Below are 20,307 nucleotides of genomic sequence, written 5' to 3' on the forward strand. Positions count from 1 at the left end.
AACGGATATTACCTGTTTCACTTTCAGTTTTGTCTTGTATATTTCAACAGTGCCCAACATTTGTGGATTTTAGTGTTAACTACCAGAAGATCTAGGTCTAAGAATCATGACTTAGTGGTCAAAAGTGTCTAGCTTTATTCAGTGATGTCTGTCATTTACCCAAGAAACTGAATATCTTGAAGAGACATTGTATCTTACATTCTGTGATTTGCCACTATTTATCAGGAAAATACACAGCAGCAGAGATTGGTGGTGGTGCTGTTTGTATTTCCTGCTGAGCCTGCCTGAATATAGAAAGGAGAATGTGTAATGCAGAAGAGGTCCCCATTTAGGTACATATTGGGTCTTAACTTTATTGCCTTCATGCTTAGGGGCGCCTCATCCCAGGTGCATACAAGTTTGATGCCCTGATCACCACTTTTGAGATGATTTTATCAGACTGTCCTGAGCTTCGTGAGATTGAATGGCGTTGTGTCATCATTGATGAGGCCCATCGGCTAAAGAACCGTAATTGCAAGCTGCTTGATAGCCTCAAGCACATGGACTTGGTGAGTTCCTCACATTGACTTATGGGCGGAAACACCTGGAATTAAAATAACCCTAATTCCCTGTGGAATTAATATAACTAAGCAGAGAAAAAAAAAATCAGGATCCTAGTATTGGGTGGTGGGTGTAGCCTATGGGAATGGACACCTGAAAGTCATATAAAAGTCCTATAAATTTTAGAATTGGAAGGTAGTTGTGTGTTAGTGGTTCTTAACTAGGTGGAGAGGTGGGATACTGTATTAGTCACCTACTGGTACGTAATAAATACTCTGAAACTTAGTGGCTTAAAACAAACTATTATTTTTTTAGGATTCTCTAGTTCAGCAACTTGGGCTGGGCACAGCTAGGCCATCCCTTTTGGTGGTCTTGCCTGTACTCAGTAATGTGGCTGCAGCTGGCAATTGGTGGGCTCCTGGGTCATCTTCCACATGACCTGTCATCCCTCAGTAGGCCAGACTTTGCTTCTTGACATGGTAGAATCAGGGCAGTATCCAGAGAGGGCAAAGGCAGAAGTTGCAAGGCCTTTGAGGTATAGGCTCTGAAACTCACACAATATCACTTCTGCTACATTCTCTTTGTCAGAGCAAGCCACAAGGCAAGCCCAGATTCAAGGGTTGAACCTTGATAGGAGGAACTACAAAGAATTAATGGCCATATTTAATCCAGCACAGGTACATTCCCTAGAGGGGGATATATTAGGATATCTGTGGGGAGTTGAGTGTGGAAAGGCATATGTAATTGCAAAAAAAAACTGTAGTTTTGAGTATTTATTTATTTGCTTGTAATCTTAACATTTAAATTCTTGTTAAATAATATCAAGGTTTTTTTCTTTTTTTGTTGTTTTTAATGTTTTGTGTTTATCAGAAGAGGGAACAAGTGAAAGAAAAGTTAAGATAGTAATCTGGTCCATTCCCATAATTTTATAGATAACGAAATTAAAGCTAAAGTTATATATTTAAGAGAAAACCCCAGAAGTCCTTTGTGTTGTTGAGTTTTACCATTTTTTTGTTTTCTCCATTTCTAGGAACACAAAGTGCTACTCACAGGAACGCCATTGCAAAATACTGTGGAGGAACTGTTCAGCTTGCTTCATTTCTTGGAACCTTCACAGTTTCCTTCAGAATCAGAGTTCCTCAAGGATTTTGGGGATCTTAAGACAGAGGAACAGGTAGGAAGTCTATCTGGACAAGAAAGGTAAAGTTTGTACTAGGCACACATCTATTACCATGGGCAGCAAGGACCTCTCTGAACTTCTTATAATCTTGTGCCTACATCATTTGTGGCATTGTACAAAATCCACATTTTTCAGATAATGGAAAGCTGTCATTGTGTTTCTTTATGTTTCCATATAATGTGAGAATGTTTGTCCTCATAGTTTTTATTTCTTTTTCTCTCCTGTATTGGACACAGGTTCAAAAGCTACAGGCCATTCTCAAGCCAATGATGCTAAGAAGACTCAAAGAGGATGTTGAAAAAAACCTGGCACCAAAACAGGAAACTATCATTGAAGTAGAGTTGACCAACATCCAGAAGAAATATTACCGGGCTATTTTGGAGAAGAATTTCTCCTTCCTGTCCAAGGGGGCAGGTCATACGAACATGCCTAATCTACTCAATACGATGATGGAGTTGCGCAAATGCTGCAACCACCCGTACCTCATCAATGGTGAGAGACTTCCTGGACAATGCCTGCATTTCTGTATCACCTGTGTTTACTTGCTAATAATATTCCTCAGGAACAGCGGATACGTTGACTGATCCAGCCTAATTTTGGGAGGGAAGGGGATTCTTCTTTTAAAACAAATTTTTTTTTTTAAGATTTATTTATTTTTGAGAGGGAGCACACCTGTGCAGGAGCAGAGGGAGAGGGAGAGTAGCAGACTTTCTACTGAGTGAGGAGTCTGATGTGCGGCTCAGTCTTACGACTCTGAGGTCATGACCGGAGCCAAAATCAAGAGTTAGACACTTAACTGACTGAGCCACCCAAGCACCATTTATTAATTAATTAATCTATCTATCTATTTAAGACTTTATTCATTTGAGAGAGAGAGAAAGAGAGCAAGCATGAGGGGTGGGGTGGGGAGGGCAGGGGGAGAGGGAGAAGCAGACTCCCTGCTGAGCAGGGAGCCCGATGCCGGGCTCAATCCTAGGACCCTGTGATCATGACCTGAGCCAAAGGCATAGACTTATCTGACTGAGCCACCCAGGCATCCTCAGGCATCTCTCTTCTAAAACAATTCTTATGTGGAATGTCTTTCTCTAGTTCTTCCCCCTTGATCCTGCATAATCTTCAAAATTATATGGGATTTGCTGTGCAGAATTTCATGAACAAGAACTCAAGTCATTCTGTTCTCTGGATAAATGTTCTCATCGCTACTCCATTTTGTAGTTTCTGTTTTGGATGCCAGTAGGGTGGTAGTAGTTGTTTGCATGTACTGTTCTAGTCCTCATTGTTACAGGTGTTTTGTCTGAATACAATCTTAAGTCTGACTTATTTGCAGTATTTTGTATAACACAGTTGAAGATGATTTAGGATTTTTTGGGTGCTGAAATCTCTGTGAAAAGAATGTTTATCTCAAGTCAGATTACTTTTCTTTGCTTCCTTATCTCAGCTAAGTAAACTATAGCTTTAGTATGTTTTTCTGGATCTCACTATCAAGTTTGGTTTTTCTTTTGGCAGGTGCAGAAGAAAAAATCCTAACAGAATTTCGAGAAGCTTGCCATATTATACCTCATGACTTCCACTTGCAGGCCATGGTTCGTTCAGCTGGCAAATTGGTTCTTATTGACAAGTTACTTCCAAAACTTAAAGCTGGTGGTCATAAGGTTCTGATCTTCTCCCAGATGGTACGATGCCTAGATATCCTAGAGGATTATCTAATCCAGAGGAGGTAAGAAAAGAGTCATCCCTTGCCTTGTATTTACTGTAGCTTCAAAAAACTGCAAAGAGTAGGAGGGTCTGGGTTTAATAAAAGTTGACCAGGACTGGGATAAAAGAAGTATTTAAGATTCTCACTCTCAAATTTCTGATAAGGTTTTTGGTCAGCTAGAGATACAGAATTACTGGTATTGATCCTAATCTGCTTTTTTGGCTTCTTTTTCTGCTTAACCAATTAATTTTTTTTCTGTAACTGCCATATAGGTACCTATATGAGCGTATTGATGGGCGAGTCAGAGGTAACCTTCGGCAGGCAGCTATTGACCGCTTCAGCAAGCCTGACTCAGACCGCTTTGTCTTCCTGCTCTGTACCCGGGCTGGTGGACTTGGTATTAATCTCACAGCTGCTGATACCTGCATCATCTTTGATTCAGACTGGAATCCACAAAATGACCTGCAGGTAGAGGAAATCATTGTCTTAGGAGCTAACTACCTAACCTAAGAGGTTTTTCAACAGGATCAGGATCTCTTAGAAAGACATATCCTTCAAAGAGTATGGAATTGTTTACTTAGTTTAAGGGTGGCAGTCTCCATGTAAGGGTGGCAAACTCTGTAAAGGGCCAGATAGTAAATGTTTTAGACTTTGGGGACCATACAGTCTCTGTTGTAACTACTCATCTCTGTTCTTGTAGTACAAAAGCAGCTGTAGACAATATATAAATGAATGGGTGGGGTTGCATTTCAGTAAAACTTTATAGAAACAGGTGGATGTGCAGACCATGGTTTGCTGATGCCTGGTGTACTTGGTGGGACAATAATTTCATCTTAAAATTGACTTTTGGTTTTGAGTTGATTTCATGGCTGCTTTATAGATGTGAACTAGTATTTTTGAATCCCATCTCCCTCCCCCACCCCACCCCACCCCAATTTTATGTCATTTTTGCCCTTTCTTTCCATTTCTTTTAAACCAGGCCCAGGCACGGTGTCATCGAATTGGGCAGAGCAAAGCTGTGAAGGTGTACCGTCTCATCACTCGTAATTCTTATGAGAGAGAGATGTTTGATAAGGCTAGCCTCAAGTTGGGATTGGATAAGGCTGTGCTTCAGTCCATGAGTGGTCGGGATGGCAACATTACCGGAGTGAGTCCTCTTAGTCTATAGATATATTTATAGCAGGTCATAGTGCTAGAGGGAGACAAAGCTATTTTTTGCACAGGAATCTGACCACCTTGTTTGGATTTCTTAAAATACTGCTTAAAACATAATGAACTAAGTTATTATGATATGGTTAGATAATTTTCTCTTCTTAGTTTTTTCATTTTACTATTGGATTTTGCAGATCCAGCAGTTCTCCAAGAAGGAGATTGAAGATCTTTTACGAAAAGGGGCATATGCAGCCATAATGGAAGAAGATGATGAGGGCTCCAAGTTTTGTGAAGAAGACATTGACCAGATCTTGTTAAGACGAACCACAACCATCACCATCGAGTCTGAAGGAAAGGGTTCAACCTTTGCCAAGGTATGTTCTGTCTGTGGCAAATGCTAAGGAAACAGAGGTAGAGACTGGAATCTTCTAGAATTTAAATGTATTTTTTAAATATAGTTACTGGTTTCCCATTGCTCAAAAAAGTGTTGTAGTCAACTGTGTTCTTTGTTCTCACTAGGCAAGCTTTGTTGCTTCTGAAAATAGGACTGATATTTCTCTGGATGACCCCAACTTTTGGCAGAAGTGGGCCAAAAAGGCTGACCTGGACATGGATCTGCTTAATAGCAAGGTAAGCTTCCTTTTCTTTTAGGGAGGAAGTATTACAGAAGACACATTACTTTCAGGAGCCTTTGTAGCTGCTCTGATTCTTTGATCCTGACCTTGGTTTATGATGTATATTGTATATAAGCCATTGTAAAAACTTTCTGCATGGGAAGCCCCAGAAAACTACTTAGATACCTACCGCTTAACTTTACTTCTGAGTCCCTATAGGTTATTTTGCATGTCCTAAAAAAAATCTCTTTGAGTATCTACAAATGTTATATCCGAGGCTATTTCAATCCACAATTGTCTTAATTCCTTTCCCACGGCCTTGTCACGAAGAGAGTTACTCTTCTACTTCTGTTCTCTGTTAGAATAACTTGGTGATTGACACACCTAGAGTACGAAAACAGACCCGCCACTTCAGCACTCTGAAAGATGATGACCTAGTGGAATTCTCTGATTTGGAAAGTGAAGATGATGAGCGGCCACGCTCTCGCCGACATGACCGACATCATACCTATGGGCGCACTGACTGCTTTCGGGTGGAAAAGCACCTCTTGGTATATGGGTAAGAAACCACCTTGCCATTAGAGGTAGTGTATTTCCATCCTGATGGACACTCTGTTTGCCCTTCAAATTGGAGGCTGTGACCAAAGAGGGGATAATGGGAAAAAACTTTATTCTGTTACCATGTTTTCCCCAGATGTCTTTGTCTCCTACCTTTTGGGAGTCCCCAGGAAAATATTAACACAATTTTCTGTTTTTCTAGTTGGGGACGGTGGCGAGATATCTTGTCTCATGGACGCTTCAAGCGACGTATGACTGAACGAGATGTGGAGACAATTTGCCGGGCCATCCTTGTATACTGTCTTCTGCACTATCGTGGGGATGAAAATATCAAAGGCTTCATTTGGGACTTGATTAGTCCTGCTGAAAATGGCAAGACAAAAGAATTGCAGAATCACTCAGGTAATTATCAACTCTTTACTTTTCATATTTCTATAGGTTATCTAATCTTTTTCAGGTCCAAGGGTTTTTCTCAATCCAAGTCTTCAATGTTTCCCCTTTCCCAGGTCTGTCTATCCCTGTGCCCCGTGGACGAAAGGGGAAAAAAGTAAAGTCGCAAAGCACTTTTGATATCCATAAGGCAGATTGGATCCGGAAATATAATCCTGATACTCTGTTCCAAGATGAGAGTTATAAGAAGCATTTAAAACATCAGTGTAACAAGTAAGGATGGAAATTAGCAAAGACTAAAGCATTTTCCATCTTAAAGTTTCTGCATTATTACTGAGCCAGCTCTTCTTCCCTCCCTTTTAGGGTGCTATTGCGGGTACGAATGCTATATTATCTGAGGCAGGAGGTTATTGGAGACCAGGCAGAGAAGGTGTTAGGGGGTGCCATTGCCAGGTACGGTTATGCTATATTTTTCTTTATGTATTTCTCTTTATACCCTGCCTTATTCCAGAAAAGATTGGTTTACTTATTTCATTCTATACTATCTGGGATAACTGGTAATTAAGATCTGTATATCAGGTGTTTGATCCTATGCTGGATACCAGTGGAAGGAAATAGATCCATGAGCATTTAAATTAATGGATAAAAGAAGATAGGTATAATAATCTTTCCAAGGATTGTCATTTTAATTCCCTTCATTGCTGTGCTGTTTCTGCTCTCTTACACCTTTAGTGAGATTGACATATGGTTCCCAGTAGTGGATCAGCTGGAGGTTCCAACAACATGGTGGGACAGTGAGGCTGACAAGTCCCTGCTCATTGGAGTCTTTAAGCATGGTGGGTACCTTTCCTTAGTTTATTCCTTTCCTATTGTTGACTTACTTCCATGGATGGAACACATAGCAGAATGCTCATGGCCAATAACTGAGTTCTCTGATTGATCTTCAATAAAATTATGTTTGAATAGGAAACTAGTTCTTAAATATCCAGAGCAAAGCAATTAGTTCCTATAAATAGATGTTCAAAAAGGCCAGATGGATAGTTAAATCCTAAGGTGGGGAGTCTTCCATCTGTTCTCTAATCCATGTTATCAGTCTGTATGTTTTGCATCTCAGTTAAGGTTCCACGAATCTGGGGAGGTAATATATGCCCATTCCTATTAATAATAACCATGCTTAATTTGTGTGAAAATGTTCTACTTATGTAGCATCCCATATGTCTAAATATTCAACAGTTATTCTGATGGAAGTGTGAGCTACAGTGAAATAAAAATAAAGTACAAGAAGTGAGAGTACTCCCTTTTCAGTCTAGCCTAACAACAAATCCTAGGTATTAGAAGCCGTGAGTGCTAACTAACTTCCAGCCCAGTGACTTAGTGAACTAGAATATCATTTCTTTTTTAAAATACTTTTCTGTTTATTTCTATAAAATATAAATAATGGCACTTAAACCACATGTTTTGAAGAACTTTGATGGATAAGAAAAACTGTGAACATTTTCTAGTCTTAAATTTACTTTTGGGACGAGGAGGTTTAGAAGAGTCCAAACACCCTGAATTATGTTCATTCACTCATTCATTCATTCTCTGTTCATCAGATACCCAGTGCCTCTTTGTTTGCAGGTATTTCTTTCTTTCTTCTTCTTTTTTTTTTTTAAGACTTATTTATTTGAGAGAGAGAATGTGAGTGAGACAGAGGACGCACAAGCCAGTGGGAGAAGGGGGGAGGCAGAGAAGCAGACTCCCCGCTGAGGAGGAGTCCAATGTGGGGCTCGATCCCAGGACCCTGGGATCAGGACCCGAGCTGAAGGCTGATGCTTAACCGACTGAGCCACCCAGGCACCCCTTGCACGTGTTTCTTATCCTTCATTTGAAAATGTGTGACCTAGGGGTGCCTGGGTGGCTCAGTCGTTAAGCGTCTGCCTTCGGCTCAGGTCATGATCCCAGGGTCCTGGGATCAAGCCCCGTGTCAGCTTCCCTGCTCCGCAGGAAGCTTGCTTTTCCCTCTCCCACTCACCCTGCTTGTGTTCCTTCTCTCACTGTGTCTCTCTCTGTCAAATAAATAAATAAAATCTTTAAAAAAAAAGAAAAAAGAAAATGTATGACCTAGGGGCAGCTGGGTGGCTCAGTCGGTTAAGCGTCTGCCTTGGGCTCTGGTCGTGATCCTGAGGTCCTGGGATCGAGTTCCGCATCAGGTTCCCTGCTCAGCCGGGAGCCTGCTTCTCCCTTTGCCTCTCACTCTCTGTCTCTAATGAAGAAATAAATAAAATCTTTAAAAAAAAAATTTTGTGACTTAGCCCTAATTATTTTACTTTTTTCCCCATCTGTGTAGTAAGAATGATAATAGAAAAATTACCAGTTAAATGGCTATGTAAATCTGTCACCATTCTATAAATATTCTGATCAAATTCCTATCTTTCGGGGCGCCTGGGTGGCTCAGATGGTTAAGCGTCTGCCTTCGGCTCAGGCCATGAGCTCCAGGTCCTGAGATTGATCCCTACATCGGGCTCCCTGCTCAGCAGGGAGTCGTCTTCTCCCTCTTCCTCTGCCTCTCCCCACTGCCCCTGCTCTCTTGCTCTGTATCTCTGTCTCCAATGAATAAAAAAAAAAAATTCCTATCTTTCATAACTCTTTGTATAAAACTCTTTGTAATTGCTATAGAACTATTCAATACAGTAATATAACCCAACAGCTGTCCAAGTTAATATTTTGCATTTTGAGTAAGTAGCTCATATATTTAAATTATTCCAGCGCAGTTTAGGCAAAGTGAATCTTTTCTTTGGTTTATGGTCCTTTTTCTTCTAGGCTATGAGAAATATAATACTATGAGGGCAGACCCAGCCTTATGCTTCCTGGAAAAGGCTGGGCGACCAGATGACAAAGCCATTGCAGCAGAACATCGAGTGTTGGATAATTTCTCTGACATAGTAGAAGGGTAAGCATTGGTGTTTAGTTCTCTTGAAGTTCTGAGTCTACCCCTTGAAAGGCTCTTAGTTGCTTCTGCAAAGTGGTAACATAATTCTGGCCTTGACTGAACCCATTGGTATTCTTAATGGTGGTTATACTCATTAATGATAAATTCTTAACAAAGAGTGGGACCAGCAGAAAGGACTCCGTAAACTAGGCTAAAACCACACATTTGCCATAAGATGTAACCAAGGGTGAAAATGAATGTTACTCCCAAATGGCTTATTTGACGTGCTTGCTTCAGCAGCACATATACCAAATGGCTTATTTGATGTTCTGTTCAGTTTTTTGGAGTGTTTTTGTTTGTTTGTTTGTTTGTTGCAATGCTTTTCTGTGCAGCCACAGTAGCTGAAAGGACAACTGAACTGGTTGTCTTGGAAGATAATATCCATGCAGCTCTCCTATGTCACTTACGTGGTAGAGCCTCAGGAGGTTTTAGCCCTGGTTTATCATATCGCAATGGTGACTGACACATACAGGCATATATACTCGGTCTGGATACATGTCTCGATGATGAGTTGCCATGCTAATACTGAGTCACCAGGTAGGGCAGTGTTGCCCTAATTTGGGTGCCAGTGAGTTTAACAAAACTTCTCACATGGAGACCTGAGGGGCATGTGAAATATTTGGCTTAATTCATGAATACCCATGCACTCTGCAATTGAGAGATTTCTCTTTGATGATCACAACCTTAGTTTGCTTAGTGCAGGACCCTCAAAGGAAATTGGGTTGGTTATTCATCACAAATTGTTTATTATGTCACCCTTCTACTCAATAGAGCAAAGTAAAACAAGCAAACATGGACTATTTAAATGTAACAATTAAATAGGAAAGAGGAGAAGAATGGGTAAACAATGAAAAGGGCTATCAAGAGAAAGGAAGTATTCTGGCCAAAGTATTTCATTTCAGATTCAAGCAATTTAGAATGGCACTTTGTCAGTTTTTTCCCATTCTTCATCCTGTTGGATGCTCTATTTAACCTTACTCAGAGCTTAGCACCTGGCCTGCCATCTCTTTGAGCATGAAGGAAAACCATAGTTCCATGCTGGATTGTATGTTTGGCCAGGTATTCATCCTAAATTCCTCTTAGTGAAAGAAGATACATTCTTTTTTTTTTTTTTTTTATGCCTTTGGATAATTTTAGGGTTGACTTTGATAAGGATTGTGAAGATCCTGAATATAAACCACTCCAGGGTCCCCCGAAGGACCAAGATGATGAGGTGAGGAATTCTTATTTGAGAGTAGCTTTGCTCTACTATGACTAAATAGTTAAGTATTCTCCCATTCCCTGGATTCTGAAGTATACTGATTAATTTATAATACAAAACAGAAAGTAACTACTATTTGAGACTATAAAGTATATACCAGCTGGGGGAGACTAGGGATGACTTTGTGGAGGAGGAGGTGGGACCAAGCTGGATATTGAAATATATTATTTGACTGCTAAATTCCTGAGTCCCTTTATTTTCAAGCCATTAATAGCAACTGATTTTTTTTTAGGTTCTACTTTTCTTACTCCTTTAGTTGGTTGCTTCCATTTTTTTTGTGAGGGTTCATTAGAAATTTTCCTAGATCCCTTTGGTGCCATAGAAGGACACACATAAGAAATTGATTTCAGAATGCCAACTTCCCCCCCCTTTCCCTCCCCCCTCCATCCTGTGGGGTGGATCTCCTTCTCTAGGGTGATCCCTTGATGATGATGGATGAGGAGATCTCAGTGATTGATGGAGATGAAGGTAAACTTCTAGGTCAACTAGTATAATTTTGTGTGGGGTGGTGGGTTGGGGAATTACTAACTGAATTCTGTCCTGTCCTGGGATTTCTAAGAGCTTTGCTTTTGGGTGGGTTGAAATACTGGTGGTATCTCTACTACCTTTCCTATACTTCCTATTCATTCTGCTTTGCCTCCCACAGCCCAGGTAACCCAGCAGCCAGGCCATCTCTTCTGGCCTCCAGGCTCTGCTCTGACAGCTAGGCTTCGGCGCCTAGTAACAGCTTATCAGCGCAGCTACAAGAGAGAACAGATGAAGATAGAGGCTGCAGAACGAGGGGACCGGAGACGGCGGCGTTGTGAGGCAGCCTTCAAGCTAAAAGAAATTGCGCGGCGGGAGAAGCAGCAGCGGTAAAGTGTGGCTGGGAATTTGGGCTGAGGTGTAAGCTTGCCTTCAGCTACAGGCTATGGGTCCTATATTGAAAAGCATCTTAGGAAGGATTTATTTGGAATTCCCTACAGAGGGACCATCTTTTTTGCCTTTGGTTGTTACTCCTCTGCGACAAAAAAACTCGCTTGTGTGCATAACCACAGCTCCTAGGAAGGTGGCCATTCTCATTGAGTTATTTGCCCACGTATTTTTTCCCTTAGCTAGCTGGCTAGTCTTAAATTCTTGCATGTTATAGAGTACCTCTTAACTACTTTTTCTGTTGTCTTCTGGGCTGTTTTTTGTTTTGTTTTGTTTTTTTGTCCCTATTTTCAATTTTTTGTTTATTCAAGTATTCTAAGCCACACTAAGAAGTAACCAGTTTCCCTGTGTTTTTCTGATCACTGCTGCCTGATTCCTTTTCCCTTTAGATGGACAAGGCGTGAACAAACGGATTTCTATCGAGTAGTGTCTACCTTTGGTGTGGAATATGACCCTGATACCATGCAGTTCCATTGGGATCGCTTCCGTACTTTTGCCCGACTCGACAAAAAAACAGACGAAAGCCTTACCAAGTACTTCCATGGCTTTGTGGCCATGTGTCGCCAAGTGTGCCGCCTTCCGCCAGCAGCTGGAGATGGTAAGCAAGGCTGGAGAGTCTTGGGTGAGGGGGGATGGATGGCAACAGAAACTAATGTGGTTCGTTTCTCCTCCCACCCCATGTCTTGCAGAGCCCCCGGACCCTAATCTGTTCATTGAGCCCATCACTGAGGAGAGGGCCTCACGGACTCTCTACCGTATTGAATTGCTTCGGCGCTTACGGGAACAAGTTTTATGCCATCCCCTTCTGGAAGATCGGCTGGCATTATGTCAGCCTCCAGGTCCTGAATTGCCCAAATGGTGGGAGCCTGTTCGGCATGATGGGGAGCTTCTACGAGGGGCAGCCCGCCATGGGGTGAGCCAAACAGACTGCAACATCATGCAGGACCCAGACTTCTCTTTTCTGGCTGCCCGTATGAATTATATGCAGAACCATCAGGCAGGAGCACCAGCTCCATCCTTGTCACGCTGCTCTACGCCACTGCTACACCAGCAGTATACCTCGCGCACTGCCTCACCACTGCCCCTGCGCCCAGATGCTCCTGTTGAAAAGCCACCTGAGGAGACAGCTGCCCAGGTCCCCAGTCTGGAGAGTCTGACTTTAAAACTAGAGCATGAGGTGGTGGCCAGGAGCCGACCAACCCCACAAGACTATGAGATGCGAGTAACCCCCTCTGATACTACCCCTCTGGTTTCCCGGAATGTTCCACCAGTCAAACTGGAGGATGAGGATGATTCAGACTCTGAACTGGACTTGAGTAAGCTGTCACCATCATCCTCTTCTTCCTCATCCTCATCCAGCTCCAGCTCCAGCACTGATGAGAGTGAGGACGAGAAGGAAGAAAAGCTAAGTGAGTGCATGTGACAGGCTGTTGGCCCTTTTCCCTATTTCCAGCTCCCGCCCCCCCCCCCACTCTTTCCCTTCTTTTCTAAATGCATCCTCTGGGAGAGATTTGGATTTTGATTTGATAGAACACCAGAAGAGATCTGTTATTCTTTGGGCCTTTATTTAAAGCCCATATAATTCCATTTATATATAACTTTATTCTTCTCTCTTTGCTCATATTCTGTATGATCTCTAGCTGCTGACCGGTCCCGCTCAAAGCTCTATGATGAAGAGAGTCTTCTGTCCCTCACTATGTCCCAAGATGGATTCCCAAATGAAGATGGAGAACAGATGACCCCTGAGCTTCTGCTGCTACAAGAAAGACAAAGAGCTTCTGAGTGGCCCAAGGTAACAGCCTCATGCCTGGACATACAGTCTAGAAATATACTGTAACAAAAACCGGGAACAAGGAACAGATGGTTCTGGGTTTCTTTAATTGTATTTAGTGCTACACATTTTTTCATGAAACTCTTCCCAGTTGACTTAGGGATCTGATACTATTACCTCCCTCCTTCTGCCTTACGATTTTTACCCATCCTGCTAATGATGGCCCTATTGTTTGTCACAGAATCACATAGCTGGTACTCAGGCCCTAAAACCAGTATTGATTTCTTTTCCCCCCACTCAGGATCGTGTCCTTATAAACCGTATTGACCTCGTCTGCCAGGCTGTACTCTCAGGGAAGTGGCCTTCTAGCCGCCGGAGCCAGGAAATGGTAACAGGAGGAATTTTGGGGCCAGGCAACCACTTGCTAGACAGTCCCTCATTGACTCCAGGAGAATATGGTGACTCTCCAGTCCCCACACCACGAAGTAGCAGCACAGCTTCCATGGCAGAGGAGGAAGTGTCCGCAGTCACCACAGCAGCAGCTCAGTTCACAAAACTTCGCAGAGGCATGGATGAAAAGGAGTTTACAGTTCAGATCAAAGATGTAAGCTTAGCATTTAGGCACTGGGAAGTGGGGAAGGAGACCAGAGTTTTGCTAACTACTTCACTAAGGGGATATTAAACTTGTTTGCTTAGCTAACTTTAAAAAATGAGAAGGGAGCTGGGGGGCCTGGCTGGCTCAGTCGGTAGAGCATGCAACTCTTGATCTCGGGGTTTGTAAGTTTGAGCCCCATGTTGGGTGTAGAGATGACTTGAAATTTTTTAAAATAAATAAGTAAAAATAAAAAGAGGGGAGAAAAATTAAAGTTCACAAAGCTCCATTGAGGAAAAGTCATTGCAGTAAAGGAAGGGATCTTGTATCTCCTAAGGACCGGATTAAAAGAACCCATATGTTTTGAAAGAAATATAATTGATACAAGGCTTCTTTCGGGTGGCTTGTTTCTAGATCCTAGAAACCTGGTTTTTAAAGATTGAAATCAAATTGTGGGAAAGCTAGTAAAATAATGCCTAAGTATTGTGGGCCTTATTAAGTTAAAAATAAGAAGTCATTCTTAGTGAAATTAAATCAGTGTTATTTATTTTATAGATGGGAAATTTTATTTTTCCTGATCATCTTCCCTATTGAAATCCTATTAGCTGGTCCTTAAGTACTCAACAAGAAAATTTTCTTTTTCTTTCTTTTTCCTTTTTTTTTAAAGTAGTCTCCACACCAGCATGGAGCCCAACATGGGACTTGATCTCACAACCCTAAGATCAAGACCTGATCTGAAATCAAGAGTCAGATACTTGGGCGCCTGGGTGGCTCAGTTGGTTAAGCGACTGCCCTTGGCTCAGGTCATGATCCTGGAGTCCCGGGATCGAGTCCCACATCAGACTCCCTGCTCAGCGGGGAGTCTGCTTCTCCCTCTGACCCTCCCCCCTCTCATGCTCTCTCTCTCTCTCTCATTCTCTCTCTCAAGTAAATAAATAAAATCTTAAAAAAAAAAAAAAAGAGTCAGATACTTAACTGACTGAGCCACCCAGGCACCCCAAGAAAAATTTCTTAAACTAGTATGTGATAGGAATTATCAGGATTTTGCCCCTGTGATGAGTTGCCATGCTAATATTGAGATACCAGGTGTGGGGTGTTTTTGAGATAAATTCTTCTCTTACGTCTACCTGAGGGGCACTAGGTCAAGAAACGAAATCTTTCTATGGAAAAAGTATATAAGTTTAGATACATTTCTAATTTCTACTATTTAGTCAGATGGCCTTCTCATCATTGAGCCAGAGGATGACCCTTACCCTAAGATCCCCAAAGCTTAATATTTACTTTAAAAACATGTGCCATATGACATCTTGGGTGGGTGGGTTGTCTTCTTAGGAGGAAGGATTGAAGTTAACATTCCAGAAGCACAAGTTGATGGCTAATGGAGTAATGGGAGATGGACATCCTCTGTTTCATAAGAAGAAGGGAAACAGAAAGAAGCTAGTCGAGGTGAGTGGAAGAGAGTTTTTGGCATGATGATTAGGTTTTTTTATTCTCATTGATGAAGGCAGTTGGGATTAAGGGACTAGAAGATACTAGAATTATTTTATGGTTACCATTGGCTCTGCTCCCCCTCCCTCCCTGCCCCAAAGAAGAGTATGTGCTCATGGGGGTGGATTCTGGGTTTGCAGCTGGAGGTGGAGTGCATGGAAGAGCCTAATCACCTTGATGTGGACCTGGAGACCCGGATCCCTGTCATCAATAAGGTGGATGGTACTTTGCTGGTGGGTGAGGATGCCCCTCGCCGGGCTGAACTGGAGATGTGGTTACAGGGTCATCCAGAGTTCGCTGTCGATCCCCGATTTCTAGCGGTGAGTGGCAGTTCCATCCAGCAAGATTTAAAGTCATTCCCGTGGTATTTAAGTTGCGTGAGAGGGAGGAAGCATGCCATAGTATGTCATTTTTTTCTGTATCTGCCGAATACCATAATATCCAGTCTTCCTAACTCACAGAGTTTTTGTGAGGATCAAAATAAAATAACGCTAAAGCACTTATTAAACTAAATACTAGGCAAATATTTATTATTGATTATATAACTACCTAATTTTGGGGGGAGAGATCTGCTAATGGCAGTTTTCCACTGGGACTAATCCTTAATTTATCCATGCAATAAGAATTTGTTGTCAAACTAGACACTAGTACCTTAATAATTACTCCAGAGAGATTTTTATTCCTCTAGGATAACTAACAGTTTTCTATTTCAGTATATGGAGGATCGCAGAAAACAGAAGTGGCAGAGATGTAAAAAAAATAATAAGGCAGAATTGAACTGTTTGGGAATGGAACCAGTACAGACAGCTAACTCTAGGAATGGGAGAAAGGTGAGTGAAACTGAAGCATTACCACTCTTGTTCCCACATTAGATGTGACTGGAGAAATAATTCATGTTGTTACTTCCTTTTTTCCAGTGTATGGAAAAATATATCTTCAGTCCACCAATCAGGAAACTAGGGTAATTTTATTGATATTTTTACAGTCCTTGTCACCATCATCTGTAGAGGAGCATAGAATTCTAAAAGTAACTTGAGCACTTTAAGCATATTAAAACGTAAGGATGAGTAAGATGTGTTGGAACAGTCAATGCTTTCTGCTCTTCTGACTAAGGGATTTTGGCAAATCCTTTAACCTTTTCAGTTTGAACATCCTGAAAAGTTGAGGGTATACGAGCAGATAGTCTCTTAAAAGTTTTATGATCCTATACATTTTAGAAGTGATGTTGGGCCTACCAGGGACAATAATCATAGCATTTCCCAACATGGAGGAAGTTGAGAATCACTGATAATAACACTAGTAATGGAAAAAGGACAGGAAAATATGTTTTATAGTTAACAATAACTTCGGTTATTCCATTATTTTCAAATGTACTTAGGCTTTTATCCCAGTTATAGGCCATTTGGTAGATGAGGTACCCATAATTCTTTGCAACAAAATGTGACTGTAAAAGTTTCTCTTTGCTATGTTTGCCTTACTTTGGTCAATAGTTGTCTTTTTTTAAACATACTAAATCATGGTTTGGTAAGCAGTCATTTAAAATGATTAGCACTTATCTAATCATCCCCCACTGGATCTTTTATATACATCTTTACACATATATGTTTATATCTAAAACCACATGGTGTGTCTTTTAACAAAATTGATTTCCAAATGAACAATATGCATCTTCTGCATTTAACAAATTTAGATTGTTACTTTATACATTGTAGTTATTTGTGAGGTCCATTTTTGAGGCTTATTATTTTTACATTGGTGAAAGTGGTTTCATATAAATACTGTTACCATAGAAGAATATTTTAACTTTTCCTCATAGCCTCCATGGGACCAAGAATAAGAGTGGTTGATATGGGAGACTGATGGCTGGAAGGCTGGTGCCTTCTCTGTCGTGAATTTCACATTATAGAGCAGCCTATAAAAAAGGCTTTTCCTCCAGTATTACCTATTTTTCCCTCAAGTGTTTTGCTACTTCTTTATACTCAGTTGATAAATCTAAGAAAGGAAAGATCCTAGGGAATCACAGAAAATCATAATATGACTAATACAGAATTCTTTTTTTTCTTTTTTAAGAATTTATTTATTTGAGAGAGAGGGAGAGAGGGAGCGTGTGAGCTGGGGGAGGAACAGAGGGGGAAAGCATCTCAAGCAGACTCTGTGCTAAGCTCAGAGCCCATTGCAGGGCTCAATCACCCGACCCTGAGATCACGACCTGAGCCAAAACTGAGAGTTGGATACTTAACTAACTGCACCACCGCCCCAGTACAGAATTTTTTTTTAAATTTTTTTATTGCTATGTTAATCACCATACATTACATCATTAGTTTTTGATGTAGTGTTCCATGATTCATTGTTTGTGCATAACACCCAGTGCTCCACGCAGAACATGCCCTCTTTAATACCCATCACCAGGCTAACCCATCCCCCCGCCCCCCACCCCCCAGTACAGAATTCTTAATGCAGACAGAATTAATGGTGTATTATTACTGGTACCTGCAGGAGTTTAGGTGCTTTTATTGTTATATTTTAAAAGTCTACACAAATACAGTGTATTGAGATGTTTAGTTTTCCAAATCAGAAAGGTATATTCCCATGTCAGGTGTTAGGCTTAGATTGGTAAGTAGAGTCCAGAGACACAGATACCAAATGTCTGAATTTAATGCCAGTATACCCAGTATTATACTTAGGTCTAGCAAAGCAGAGGCACTAGAAGTAATAAGTTCCAGCTTCAGTATACTTAGTCAAACTTTACAGTCAGAATATCCAGGGGTGCTTCGGTGGCTCAGTTGGTTAAGTGTCTGACTCTTGATTTCAGCTCAGGTCATGATCTCAGGGTCATGAGATTGAGCCCTGTGTTGGGCTCACACTGGGTGTGGAGCCTGCTTGAGATTCTCTCTCTCTCCCTCTGCCCCTCCCTGCCCACTTGGTTTCTCTCTCTCTCTAAAAAATAAAAATAAAATAATTTACAGACAGAACATCTAGAAGAAGCAACTTAAAATTCAGTAGATATGTTTTTTATCAATGTGAAAAACACTTTATTAAGTTTCGTGAGGAGCTCCCCACAATCTTTTTGTTGTTCTAGACATCCAGAAAGAAGTCTTAACCTGACCTGTCTTTAGTTTACCACACTCTGGTATGCTAATGAGTAATAGTTTTGTAAATGTCAATATAGTTGTGCTGTACTTCACATGGTAAGATCATGTGAACAACCTGCCATCAGTAAAGTGTACTGTAAAAATACTGATTCATTCACTGGCTTACTCAGTCTCCTTGTTAACAAAGGTAAGCATCTGTGAAATGGCTGGATAGAGTAAAGGTACAATGCAGTCATGGAAACAAGCAAAACTCTGGTTCACATAAGTGTCAGTATCAGTGTCTCCATTTTAACTTTAGCACTGGAATGCTTCTAGCAGCTGTATCCAGCATTTCCCCCTCCTATTACCATCTAACCTCATCTGACTATGCTTGCTTTGTCCCTCCTGAAGATATTCAGTGAAAAAGCGCTTGCAAGCTAGGACTCTGTTGACTTCTAGTTTGCTTTTTTCCTTTCTTTGTTTTTACTATCTTCTGCTCCTTCCTCCTAGGGTCACCATGCTGAAACTGTGTTCAACCGGGTTTTGCCAGGGCCTATTACGCCAGACAGCAGCAAGAAGCGGGCCCGTAGGATGCGACCAGACCTTTCAAAGATGATGGCCCTGATGCAGGGTGGAGGCACTGGGTCCCTATCTCTGCATAATACCTTCCAACACAGCAGTAGTGGCCTGCAGTCTGTGTCATCCCTGGGTCACAGCAGTGCCACTTCTGCATCTTTGCCTTTTATGCCGTTTGTGATGGGTGGTGCAGCATCATCCCCTCATGTAGACTCCAGCACCATGCTTCATCACCACCACCACCACCCCCACCCCCACCATCACCACCATCACCATCCAGGCCTGAGAGCCCCTGGCTACCCTTCTTCACCAGCCACTACCACCTCTGGTACTGCCTTGAGGTTGCCACCACTGCAGCCTGAGGAGGATGAGGACGATGAGGATGAAGATGATGATGATGATTTATCTCAGGGCTATGATAGCTCAGAAAGGGACTTCTCACTCATTGATGATCCTATGATGCCAGCCAACTCAGACTCAAGCGAAGATGCTGATGACTGAAGCCCCAGCATGGTCCCCGTTGCTTGGGTGGCTGCTGTATTTTCAATTACTCTGGCCCTTGGACTATGGAAAAATGGGAGGGGCAGGGGAGATGTGGGGAAACCCAGGACTCCAGGAGGTGAAAAGGAAAAAGAAAACTTGTACCTGATTGCTTCCAAATTTGAGAGGATTGGGTGGGCAGGGGGAACTCCTAAAATAATACATGACCACTTCCTCATTTCTGGGGAAGGAAAGGAGACTAGAGCAGCTGATGTGCTCACCCCTCCCTAAACCCCTCCATTAACCACAGACTATGTAGCGCTGGCCCTAGCCTCTGGCGGAGCCTGTTCCTGGCCGAACTGTGGATACAGCTGGAGGGTCAGGAACTGTTACCTTCCTTCCCCTTGGCATTAATAAATTTAAGTTAATCCTTTTCCATTCTTCCCTTGTTCTATATTTGCTAAAACCCAATATAAATGTTAATTTTGAATTCATGATGGGTAATTTCAATACCACTTTCCTAAAGTTCATTATTGTGAATACAGCTATCTTGGATAGGACGGACAAGTCATCTCTACTCCATTAAAGGATATATGTAAGTGTAGTCAATCCAGCTTGCTAAAAGCAAGTGAATTGTTTTAAGTTAAATAGTGGGCAAATGTACCAGATTTAAACTCCCAAGTTCTTGGAAGAAATGAGAAGGAAGAATTTCTTCAAGGAACCATGTACCTTGTATTTGGAATTAACTGAAATAACGGTGCTTTGGGGAAGCCATAAGAACGGCATCACTTCATGAACTGTGGCAAGGGAACAGGCTGACTGGAAGGAACGTTGTCAAGACTTGGGCCAGGGCGGAGGACGGGGTTGGGGGGGGAGAGGGAGCAGGTCGACTGGGTTGTGTGAAGCCCCTCAAACCATTTGTTTAAGACTCTTCCCCTGCCATCCCAGCGCTCAGATGAAGCCTGGGCATTTTATTTCCCTAAGGCAAAGAGTTTTGTGGGCTTTTTCTCCCTGGTTAGTGCTCTCTCTCCTCGCCACAAAGGATCCTTCCAAGT

The 20,307-nt window shown here is 41.8% G+C and overlaps 1 protein-coding gene and 2 non-coding genes across 8 annotated transcripts in view; all 3 read left to right on the forward strand.

Annotated features, from left to right (window-relative positions):
* CHD8 (chromodomain helicase DNA binding protein 8) overlaps positions 1 to 19,685 on the forward strand; it is a 60,628-nt gene extending 40,943 nt beyond the window's left edge. For 4 of the 6 annotated variants that reach the window (XM_028095143.2, XM_028095152.2, XM_028095144.2 and 1 more), the window contains exons 14-38: positions 372 to 548; positions 1,571 to 1,714; positions 1,957 to 2,212; positions 3,227 to 3,437; positions 3,689 to 3,884; positions 4,396 to 4,563; positions 4,763 to 4,942; positions 5,088 to 5,198; positions 5,545 to 5,741; positions 5,943 to 6,142; positions 6,223 to 6,403; positions 6,494 to 6,583; positions 6,863 to 6,966; positions 8,933 to 9,062; positions 10,239 to 10,314; positions 10,776 to 10,830; positions 11,009 to 11,216; positions 11,664 to 11,872; positions 11,964 to 12,683; positions 12,915 to 13,066; positions 13,347 to 13,649; positions 14,970 to 15,083; positions 15,266 to 15,445; positions 15,839 to 15,955; positions 18,707 to 19,685. In XM_028095143.2, coding sequence (XP_027950944.1) covers positions 372 to 548; positions 1,571 to 1,714; positions 1,957 to 2,212; positions 3,227 to 3,437; positions 3,689 to 3,884; positions 4,396 to 4,563; positions 4,763 to 4,942; positions 5,088 to 5,198; positions 5,545 to 5,741; positions 5,943 to 6,142; positions 6,223 to 6,403; positions 6,494 to 6,583; positions 6,863 to 6,966; positions 8,933 to 9,062; positions 10,239 to 10,314; positions 10,776 to 10,830; positions 11,009 to 11,216; positions 11,664 to 11,872; positions 11,964 to 12,683; positions 12,915 to 13,066; positions 13,347 to 13,649; positions 14,970 to 15,083; positions 15,266 to 15,445; positions 15,839 to 15,955; positions 18,707 to 19,273 — 5,046 coding nt within the window. In that variant the 3' untranslated portion in view covers positions 19,274 to 19,685. The remainder of the gene's footprint in view (positions 1 to 371; positions 549 to 1,570; positions 1,715 to 1,956; positions 2,213 to 3,226; positions 3,438 to 3,688; positions 3,885 to 4,395; positions 4,564 to 4,762; positions 4,943 to 5,087; positions 5,199 to 5,544; positions 5,742 to 5,942; positions 6,143 to 6,222; positions 6,404 to 6,493; positions 6,584 to 6,862; positions 6,967 to 8,932; positions 9,063 to 10,238; positions 10,315 to 10,775; positions 10,831 to 11,008; positions 11,217 to 11,663; positions 11,873 to 11,963; positions 12,684 to 12,914; positions 13,067 to 13,346; positions 13,650 to 14,969; positions 15,084 to 15,265; positions 15,446 to 15,838; positions 15,956 to 18,706) is intronic. The other 2 variants (XM_028095145.2, XM_028095150.2) reach the window with 2 other exon arrangements.
* Positions 9,600 to 9,709, forward strand: LOC114202136 (small nucleolar RNA U6-53/MBII-28). The gene has a single exon (XR_003607761.1). It is a non-coding gene; the product is annotated as a small nucleolar RNA U6-53/MBII-28 (small nucleolar RNA).
* LOC114202137 (small nucleolar RNA U6-53/MBII-28) lies at positions 14,685 to 14,773 on the forward strand. The gene has a single exon (XR_003607762.1). It is a non-coding gene; the product is annotated as a small nucleolar RNA U6-53/MBII-28 (small nucleolar RNA).
* Positions 19,686 to 20,307: the final 622 nt, after the last annotated feature.

This window comes from Eumetopias jubatus, unplaced genomic scaffold, assembly GCF_037043125.1.
Source record: "Eumetopias jubatus isolate StellerSeaLion01/CBP00866 unplaced genomic scaffold, mEumJub1_p1.0 scaffold_7, whole genome shotgun sequence".
NCBI lineage: Eukaryota > Metazoa > Chordata > Mammalia > Carnivora > Otariidae > Eumetopias > Eumetopias jubatus.